The sequence below is a fragment of the Meriones unguiculatus genome, chromosome 7 (assembly GCF_030254825.1).
Source record: "Meriones unguiculatus strain TT.TT164.6M chromosome 7, Bangor_MerUng_6.1, whole genome shotgun sequence".
Taxonomy (NCBI): Eukaryota; Metazoa; Chordata; class Mammalia; order Rodentia; family Muridae; genus Meriones; species Meriones unguiculatus.
Window position 1 is genome coordinate 39,849,828 of NC_083355.1, and position 11,161 is coordinate 39,860,988.

Genomic DNA, 11,161 nt, shown 5'->3' on the forward strand with positions numbered 1-11,161 from the left:
GGTGGACGCGCGGGCTGCCTCGGGGCTTCCCGCCCGACTGGAAGCCGTAGGACTCCCGGGGGGCCCGAGCGGCCTGCGCCCCCAGCCCGGCCCCCCTGACACACAGTGAGTCAGCAGCACCATAGCCGGCTAGCCCGGACCCTCTCCGCCGCCTCCGACCGACACAGGCCGCGCCTGGACGGCGGGGCCGCGGGGCCGGCGCGAGGACCTTTACCGATGGAGTGGAGGATGTCGATGGAGGCCTCCCGGTCGGTGCTGAGTAGAGACTGGGCTCTCTGGAACTCTACCACCGCTGCGGCCGCCATCTTACCGCTCTCACACCGTCCCCGGCCGCGGCCGCCGACGCCGGAAACACTCACCCGGAAGACCCGCCCTCGCGTTCCTTTCCCCCATGCCCCCGCCTCCCTTCTCAGTGCATCCCGGGAGTTGTGGTCTCACTGCCGGGCGAGTGAACCAGGAGCGTCCCGCCAGCGGTGTGCGAGCTCCCCAGCACCATCTTGCGGCCATCTAAAGAGACAAGACCGAAGTTAGTCCCCACCACCCCAACACAGGCTGAGCGGTCAAGGGAAACTGGCTGTCTTTCCACGTTCCACCAGTCACTCATCGCGAGAGATGACCTTTCAAATTGCCTACTGTATGGCAGAAATAGCACCACCGTTCAGATTCTTTCAGATGTCTTGCAGGAAGGACACGCTCCCTTCCGGCAGGAAAGAAATCACCAGTGTCAAAGACCACTGTCTTTCCAAATAAACATTCCATCATCAGACAGGGTTTCTCACATTATGAATTGAAAAATCATCTTTGACCCATTCATTCAATCCAAATAGTTATTGAGATTCATACAGTTGACTCACACCAGCTTCCCAGCTCAACGATAGAACAAATTTTTCCCCCATATCTCCAATTCAGCTGTAATCAGATATCTGTGAAGATACCAACGGAAGGGAGGAAAGACACATTTTATGTGACCACTAAGGTTTAACCTGAAGATGTTGCTAAAACTATACACAGGGAGACCTTGTCGGTGATGACAATCCAGAAATGAAATGGCTGTTCTATAAAAGAAACTAAGGAGGACCAACACTGTACTCCTCTGTGACTGGATTAGCCAGTCTATGTAGCTGTCCCTTTTCATCTGTCCAAAACAATGTTCTGTGAAAAACATATTTAATTCTTGAATAGCTAAGGAAACTGAAGGGAGTAAATGATTTTGTGATGCTCCATTAGTGAGTGACTGAGAAAGTTGAGAACTGGCAGGGGATATATTCCTAACCATTTGTTCTTTTAGTTAATTTGTTTGTTTGTTTAGTTTTTCAAGACAGGGTTTCTCTGCATAATAGCCTTGGCTGTCCTGGACTTTATTTGTAGACCAGGATGGCCTCGAGCTCACAGAGACCCACCTCCCTCTGGTTCCCAAGTGCTGGGATTAAAGGTATGTGCCACCACACCCAGCTTCCCCGTGTGTTTTCTAATGAAAACTGGATAACATCCCATCAAGTTGGAAACAGAATTCCTGATTTTGTTGTGTTATGTAAAGTAACTTCTAAATTCTTCCAACTCTGAAAGTCTATGAACTTCGGTGTAATATTGTGATCTTTTTGTACCCTCAAAGTAGGCATTCCTCCTTTCTCAACCTGATGGAGAGCTAGTGATAGTATACTGAATTAATTTGTTGTTGACGTTTTTAAATTTTTATTTCTGCTTGGTCCTGTCTGACTGTATGTGGGAACTCATATCCCATGGCATGTACATAGAGAAGTGGACACTGGCTGGCTGTGGTGACATATGCCTTTAAGCCCAGAACAGGCAGGTCTCTGTGAGTTCAAGGCCAACCTGGTCTACAAAATGAGTCCAGGACAGCCAGGGCTTGTTACACAGAGACACCCTGTCTTGAAAAACAAAAGAAAAAAAAAGAAAAGAAAAGAAAAGTGGGGCTGGAGAGATGGCTACACGGTTATGCACACTTTCTGTCCTTCCAGAAGTCCTGAGTTCAAGTCCCAACAACCACATACATGGTGGCTCACAACCATCTATACCAGGATCTGATGCCCTCTTCTGGCTTGCAGGCATACATGCAGATAGAGCAATCATATACATAAAATAAATATTTTTAAAAAGAAAGAAAGAGAGAAGGGGACACTTGCAGAAGTCAGTACTCTCCATCATGTGTGGCTCAGGGATTGAACTCAGGTACTCATACTTTTCAGCAAGCACCGTTACCTGCTGAGCCATCTTGAAACCCCTACATTTTTTTTAAATTGTTTTTTCAAGATAGGGTTTCTCTTTGTAGCCCTGGCTGCCCTGGAACTCACTTTGTAGACCAGGCTTTCCTCGAAACCAGAGACTCACCACCTCTTTCCCTCTCCCCCCCCCAAGTGCTGGCATTAAAGGCAAGTGCCACCACTTTACTTCCGTATGTTTTCTTAACCTTTTCAATAGAGTCATCGTCCAGAAAATGCAATGAAAGAACAACAGTCTTTGGAACTGACATATTTGCTCTAAATTATACACCAGCCGCTACAAGATGGTGACTTCCCTGGGTTCTTACTCATTTTGATCTTCAGCTTTCCCATCTGGAGAGCAGGGATAAGCAAACTCAGTTCACATGGTTGCTGTAAGAATGTGAGGGAGCATGGGATTCAATGACCAATGTTTTGTTCCAGCAATAACCTCTTCCTTGTAAATGTCTAAGGAGTAATGTGTATCCCCAAGAGCACACGCCGCTAGTGAGTGGCCACCTGTTGTTGGCTACACTGTGAGCCATGCCTCTAAACTTAAGTAGACTATCAATGCAGTGATTTTCAGGAGTGTTAACTTCTCGGTACCACCAAAAGAGCTTATACCCACCTTCTTACAGTTGGCCTGGCCTTTGTTCTTCCAACTTTGCCACGTTTCATCTCCTCTGTATGTACGTGGTGTTCAGAGCAATTCAGCAAGCACTGCGTCATTCTGTTTACTTCCTTCCTCCGGAAGGTACCTTTTCTGGCTGATGGTTGGCATCCCTACTCCCACAACATCAACTTACACATAGCAACCATTAACATGCATGTTGGAGCTGGGCAGTGATGGCACACACCTTTAATCCCAGTCCTAGGAAGGCAGAGGCAGGGGGAACTCCATGAGTTTGAGGCCAGCCTGGTCTACAGAGTAAGTTCCAGGACAGCTAAAGCTACACAGAAAAAAAAAAAAAGTTGTCTCAGGAAAAAAAAAAAAAAGCAAACAAACAACAAAAATGCATGTTAGATTAGTGCCAGTATCTACTCTGTCACAGCCTTTTGCCGTCCTAAGCGTTCTAACCAGGTGACTTTGTCTATCTAGCTATCATGGAATGGATTGCAGTAGGATGCAATCGGAAGATTAGCCAGTAACCTAAGTTTTGTGGGTCCTGTTTTAAAGAAACTAGGTAGGCTGTGGCGTGTGGAGGCACACACCTTTAGTTGCAGCACTCAGGAGGCAGAGGTAGGTGAATCTCTGAGTTCGAGGCCGGCCTGGTCTACAGAGTGAATTCCTGACCAAACCAGAGCTACACTGTGAGACCCTGTCTCAAAAAAAAGAAAAGAAATATGCAGGCTAGTTCTGGGACTGAGAAACTGAGTCAGTTGGCCAAAAGAATTGAAATAAAAATCTGTCACTTGGAAGCACCCAGAGCCAAGCCGATAGAAAATTCAGCTGGCAAACGGGAAGAAGAAAGAATGCCATGCCAGAAAGTATAAATGCCACCAGCTCCTAATAACTATTTTCCCAGTTTCACTCCCATGAGGCCCACCTATCCTCCAGGCTTGATATATGTCTCTTTTCTAAAAGATTTGTTATTTCTTATAGATGTATGTGTGTGTTTTATGGGCTGTGCTTATGGGTAGAGGTAATTGTGGAGCCCAGGAGAGGGAGCTAGATCCTCTGGAGCTGGAGTTACAGGCAGTCTAGAACCACAAAGGATGTGGGATTTTGGAACCAAACTCAGGTCTTCTGAAAGAACAGTCTTGACTACAAGGCCATCTCCCCAACCCTCCAGATATTGTCTTTTGTTGTTGTTTCTGTTCTTGTTTTCCAGGATAGGGTTTCTCTGTTTTAGTCCTGGCTGTCCTGGAACTCGCTCTGTAGACCAGGCTGGCCTCCAACTCAGAGATCCATCTGCCACTGCCTCCTGAGTGCTGGGATTAAAAGTGTGTGCCACACCACCAACACACACAGCACCAGATATCTTCTAATTCTTCCTGTGACACAGGAAAATAGCTCCTCTGTGGTGTATTAATACCTACAGTGGCTTCCTCACAACAGCTACTTCTACTATGTTCTTGTCTTTTAATTTTTTCTTTTGTGGGGGTTCATTTTTATATATATATATTTTTTCAAGACAGGATTTGTCAGATACAAGGCTGGAGAGATGGCTCAGAGGTTAAGAGCACTGGCTGCTCTTCCAGAGATCATGAGTTCAATTCCCAGCAACCACATGGTGTCTCACAACCATCTATAGTGAGGTCTGGTGTCCTCTTCTGGTGTGTAGGTGTGTGTACATGCAGGCAGAACACTATGCATATTAAATAAATAAATCTTTAAAAAAAAAAGAGAGAGACAGGATTTGTCTGTGTAGCCTTGGCTGCCCTGCACTCACTTTATAGACCAGGCTGCCTCTGCCTTCCGAGTGCTGGGATTATGAATGTACACCATCATGCCCACCTTTGTTTGTTTTTAGACAGGGTTTTTTCTGTGTAGCCCTGTCTGGCTTAGAACTCACACTATAGACCAGGCTGGCCTGAAACTCCTACAGATCCACCTGCCTCTGTCTCCTGAGTAGAGTACTGGAATTAAAGGCTGCGATTAAAGGCCAAAACCATGCCAGACTACATCTTAAATAAAAAAAAAAAAAAAAGCAGCACTGATGGGTCTGCATTACAGCCAGCTTTACTCTTACTAGTTCTCCATTGAAGGTATAATGAAAGGTATAAAATGACACCACAAAACAGCTTGACTCTCCTTAAATTACAAAGCACATGGTCTGGAGACTGGATAATCGGAATGATGAGAGATAAGGCAATGAGTGGCTCCAAAAAAACCAAACTCTAATCTCAGCATCACTATGGAAAGAACCATCTGTCTCCCATTATCCTTTTTATCCCAAAATAATCTATCAGAAGATTACCAAGGTTTTTGCATCCTGTCCAGACAGATCACCCAAAGGATGTTTTTTTGGATGTAGAAACTAAGAATGGTATTTAAACTTAAATAAACATGGTGCTCAATGTTTCATTTTGAGATGAAGGTAAAATTGTTTTTAAAACCTTGAAATGGCAGCTTTACCTCAGTGGTGGAGTATGTTTAACATGTAGAAGGCCCTGGGGTTAAGCCTAGCAAATAACAGAAACAAAAACCTGCTTCATTTCATTATTATTGTAACAGGGCCCCAGACCTTAGCACAACTGACTCCATGATGGAAGTACTGTTCAGGCTGTAAAACTCAGCACATAGGCAGCACCACCTGTCAAAAGAAACAAAACAAAAACAAACTAACTAAAAAAGATCTAATCCATCAAAGTGTGGGAAAGTCTCCATGTACTAACCTTGCTTTTTGGCTTCTGTAGCTCCATTTCTGGCCTTATTAACTGAAGTATGTCAACTCAGAATATGTCTTTTGTGCTTAAAAGCTCATCCTGAGGAAGACTCGGGACTATCCCGGGATCCCAAAAACCCAGTGTTGTTGCAGGCTGGCTACTAAAGACTTTCTATTGACTTAAAACCATGTCCCTAAAAAAAAAAAAAAAAAAAAAAAAAAAACATGTCCCAGCCCTCTTCTCTGGCAAATATCCTACATTTACAATGTAAACATATAGTTAAATGTATGCTTAAAATGATACCTCTCTCTCCCCCTCCCTTCCATTGCCCCCCTCCCAACTCTTTCTAGGTAGGCCTCAAACCCTCTAAGTGAGGATGACCTTAAAATTCTAACTTTCCTAGCCTGTCCTGGGACACAGGCCTGTAATCCTAGCATTCAAAGCAGAGGCAGGCAGATCCCTATGAGTTCGAGGCCAGCCTGGTCTACAAAGCAAGTCCAGGACAGCCAAGGCTCCACAGAGAAACTTTGTCTGGGGGTGGGGGAACTAGTTTCCTCCTGCTGACACTTTAAGTGCTGGGATTACAGGTAAACCATCTGTGTGAACATCTGTGTGGGTCTGATCTCTCTGATCTCATGCCCTTGCCGTGTAACATGTTTCCTTCAAAGCCCTTTGAAAAAATTAACACAGTAAGTTTTATATTGTGTGTGTACTTTAATAATACTCATTTTATTATGATGAAAACCCACATAACATGTTATCTGCTCTTGGGTTTTTATTTGTGGCTTGGTTGGCTTTTTGGTTTTATTTTTCAAGACAGGGTTTCTCTGTGTGTCCCCGGCTATCCTGGAACTCACTCTGTAAAACAGGCTGGCCTTGACCTCAGAGATCCACCTGCCTCTGTCCCTGCTCCCACCACTGAAATTAAAGGCTAGTGCCACCACAGCCCAAAGCTACTTTTTTTTAAATACCTCATTGTCTCCAGCTGTCCTTTTTCTTACAGAGCCCATCTTCTAGAAAACAAAATCAAATTCAAAAGCAGTTAACTTCTCAATGCACTTGTGAGATAGGGTAAGGCACGGTTTCCATTTCTAGATAAGACTGAACCTAGCTTTAGTCTCCAGTTATTCTAACCAAAATAGCTAAAAATAATTGTCTGTGAGTCACAGACTTTCTAAACTTGTTGGCTGCCTCTAGTTATTAATAATACTTTGTCAGCCAGGCATGGTGACACACGCCTAGCACGCAGGGAGTAAGAGGCAGGCAGATCTTTGTGAGTTGGAGGCCAGCTAGGTCTACAAAGCTAGCTCCAGGAGAGCCAAGGCTACACAGTGAAACCCTGTTGCAAAAAACAAAAACTTTGTCTCCAAAATTGCCCTGCCCCAGAATAGAATGCCTTTTTACAATACATCTGTCCTTTCAGTACTTTGGAAACATTGTAAAACTGCACACTGTAACTGTGTCCTTAAAAATAGAAAAATCTGGAGAGATGGCACAAAGGTTAAGAGCACTGGCTGTTCTTCCAAAGATCCTGAGTTCAATTCCCAGCAACAACATGGTGGCTCACAGCCATCTATAGTGAAATCTGGTGCCCTCTTCTGGTATGCAGGTATACATGCAGGCAAAACACTGTACACTGGCCTCAAACTCACAAAGATCCATTAGCCTCTGCCTCCCAAGTGTTAGAATTAAAGGCAGGCAACACCACTGCCCAGCTGAGATATATTCATTCTTACAACAACGTTTTTGTTGTTTTTTTTTTTTTTCTTTTCTTTTTAAAAGTGTATTTACTAAGGGACTGGAGAGATGGCTCTGCAGTTAAGAGCACTGGCTGCTCTTCCCAGAGGACCCAGGTTCAGTTCCCAGCACTCACATAGTGGCTCACAACCATCTGTAACTCCAGAAACAAAGAATCTAAAAACTTCTTCTGGCCTCTCTGGGCACTGTACATATATGGCACAAGGCATTCCTGCAGGCAAAACATCCATACACACAAATCAAATCTGACAAACAAGAGGTTACAATGGAGCTGAAAAAAATTACTTATTTCTGTATGTCTCTGTGAGTGTATGTGCATATGTGTGTGGGTGCACATGCCTGAAAGTCACTCAGAGGCCACCAGATCCCTTGGAACTGGACTTATGTTTGTGGTACCACTCATATCTCCTCTGGTTTGTTAGGGTGCTGGATTCTAAACCTGTCCTCATGACTTGTGCAGCAAGCACTCTTAACTACTGAGTCATCTCTGTAGCTCCAGATCTTTTTTTTTTTTTAATATGTGAAATAAAATTCCTCACCCCAATGCTGAAGTTAACCCAAAGCTCAAAAAACCTGTGTTTGCTGTTATTGTGGGTCACTGTTGGGACTCTGCGTTTCTAGGTTCCTGTCGTCCAGCTGAAAGAACTGACAAAGCGCACACAGACACAAAGTAAACTTTATTCAGAGGCAGTGATATTACAGATCATGTAAGCTGCAGATCAGCAATGCTCTACCGAGTTAGAATACCAAAATGGGTGGGTTTTTTTGTTTGTTTGTTTGGGTTCTCATTTCATGAGGTCAAAGAAGAGAAAGAGAAACTGGTTGCTAAGGGGTGTAGACTGGGTGGTTTTCTGTTAGATTTATAGGCTTAGATGACGTAAGCTTTCAAACTGGTGTCTTTTCCCCTGATGCATATGATTTTAATCATATACAAACCCAGTCATGCATAAAATAGACAACTAAAGGTTTTTCCTAAAAGTTCAATCAGAGAAGACAGTTTACTAATTGAGTATGTACTCAAAACTAGTTCAGGCTGTTTTGGCCCTGTCTCCCCTATCCAAATAAATACTGGAATATGTTTTAATGGAAACTAACCAAAAAAGTTGAGTTGCTAGGTTGGCCTTGGTGGTGAACTCTTTAATCACAGCACTCATCAGGAAGACATCCATGGATTTCTGTGCATTCAAGGCCAGCCTGGTCTATACAGCAAGTGCCAGGACTAGAACACCCAGGGCTAAATAAAGAGACCCTGTATTATTATTATTGTTGTTATTTTGGGTTTTTTTGAGACAAGGTTTCTCTGTGTAGCCTTGGCTGTCCTAGACTTGCTTTGTAGACCAGGCTGGCCTCGAACTCAGAGATCTGCCTGCCTCTGCCTCCCAGAGGGCTGGGATTACAGGCCTATGCCACCATGCCTGGAGAGACCCTGTCTTTAAAATAAAAAAAATATAAAGTTAAAAGTTGTCTCTGCATCCATTCCAGAATGGGATTTGGTAGAAGTTCAGAGGGAGTGAGAGAGATGAGAGGCTATTGCTATAAAGATGATTAATAATTATTAATAATATATGAAACTGACAAATAATATATTCTGGGAGTAGGGGTGCTATATGATAAAGTTGGTGCCCAGTGAAATAAGGTAGATAACACTGAGAAGGGCCAATTTATGCAGAGGGATTTGATACAAAGAAAGAGTTGTGTGGTTCAAACGTATCTGCTCCCTCTACATGTCATGCTCAAGTTTAATCCCCACTCTGAGGGATTAGAGAGCAGAAACTTCATCCAGTCAAAGTTTTTACAAATGAAGCTTTGGGACCACAGAACCATGACCTGATATAAGTCTTTTTTAGTTAAAACTCTGCCCAGTCTCTGGTACTGTGTTAGTAACTAGGGACGGGGCTGAGAGAAAAGCCTCACAAATCTATGACCAAAGGTGATGTGAGGATGTGAAGTTGCAAAAACCACTTCACTAATGGAAACCATATCACTATTGATGGTATGAAAGGGTGGGTTCCAGCTGAGGGCAAGGATGAAATGTGAAAGGAAAAGTAGAGTCATCTCAATAAAATGGGAAACACACCTTTTGACTCAGAAACAAGAACTTAAAATTTCCAAAGCATAACCTCCTCAGGAAAAAGGGATTTGATTATATACTTATTTTGATCCACAAAGGTACCACCTGAAGTTAATAAGTCACAGGATCAAAAAAGACATACTCAATGTCTCAGACATCCAGGGGATATCTTCCAAAGTGTGCAAAGATGGATTCAAGGGCCATCTGATGTGCCATTTTCAGCATGGCTTTTGACTCTGAGTACAAACTCTGATGGTTTATTAAACTCGGGGTTGTGTACTGTCACCACACACCATTCCAACACAAGAGAGTAGCTGCTCCTGTAAGACTCACAGCAGAACTTGTGTCAGGCGATACTAATAGGATGCCTCTTATCCTGAGCCAGCCGCTAAGGTGACTAAAAGCAATCTGTGGATCTTGCCAGCCTCTTCAGTAAAGAATGAAGGTGAAGTAGGGAACGGCACTGTAGAATCATCTTCCCCATCTTCCTCAAGAGGACCCAATATTGATTCCCAGAATATGTGGCAGCTTGCAACCATCTGTAACTCCAGTTCCAGAGGATCCAACACTGTCCTCTGACTTTTGCATGGTGCACAGACATGCAAGAAAAACATTAAGCAAGAATAGCCACCAGCTAGCATGCACAGCTTTTTATGCTGGTTCTGGGGTTCCAAACTCAGGTCCTCCTACTTGTGAAACAAGTGCTTTACTGACTAACCCATCTCCCCAGACCAGAACTTGAAATTCTGATTCTCTTGCTTCCATATTCCAAGAACTGAGACTTCAGTCATGCACTACAGTGACTGGTTTATGCATTATCAGGAATCAAACCAAGACCTTAACATGATATAAAAAATTCAACCAAGTGAGCCACATCCCAGCTGTAGCAGTATCTTCTCTACGCTGGCTGACTTCATTTCCTTTTGCTATATGTTAGATCATATGGTACACTATTTTTATTGGTTGGCTAGTTGTTTTGGGGCAACTTCCATACTGTTTTCCAAGTAGCTACCCTAGTTTCTATTCTCTTGGTTCTTTTTCATGACTCTTGTTTCATGTGTACAAGATTCTGCATCCCTTGATCAATATTAACTATGGCTATTCTAAAGGATTATCCTAATCCTATGAACTGTCTTCAAATAAAGTTCTCTGATTGGCTTGCCACTGTTGTTCTTTCAATCCAGGCTGGCCTTGATACCTTGCTAATTCTCACCCCATCTTGGAACTCCTGATCCTGTTGCTTCCAGCTCCCAAGTGCTGGGATTACAAGTATGCACCACCAAGCCTGGTGGTGGCACACGCGGATATTCCCAGCACTCAGGGAGGGCAGAGCAAGTGGATTGGTGTTGAGTAGGAGGCCAGCCTCTTTTACAAAGTGAGTCCAGGACAGCCAAGGCTACCCAGAGAAACCCTGTCTCAAAAAAACAAAAAAGTATGCATCACCATACCCAGCTTTTCTATTTTTTAAGCTACTCAAGTAACTAAAAAGTTTTTACCATAGCTAATTTCCTCCACTGAGGTTCTTATTGGATTGAAAGTTCCCTGACTTCAGTAGTGAAGTGGGACAGCTGGTTGTGGTGGCTCACGCCATTTTCTCCAGAACTAAAGAGGCAGAGGCAGGCATGTATCTGCAAGCCAGAACCAGTTTCAGACAAAACCAGAGCTACATAATGAGACCCTGCCACAGGGGAAAAAAAATAAAAATAAAAATAGATGTCTTACTGAAATGTCAGCCTTAGAAAGCGCAGGCTAAATTAAAGAAACTGCAGGGACAAAGGCCCAT

General features: G+C 43.7%; 1 protein-coding gene across 1 annotated transcript in view; it reads right to left on the minus strand.

The window, feature by feature from the left end:
• Psmd11 (proteasome 26S subunit, non-ATPase 11) overlaps positions 1-373 on the minus strand; it is a 36,465-nt gene extending 36,092 nt beyond the window's left edge. The window contains exon 1 of the mRNA XM_021630951.2: positions 215-373. Within this exon, the coding sequence (XP_021486626.1) occupies positions 215-305 (91 nt within the window). The 5' untranslated portion in view covers positions 306-373. The remainder of the gene's footprint in view (positions 1-214) is intronic.
• Positions 374-11,161: the final 10,788 nt, after the last annotated feature.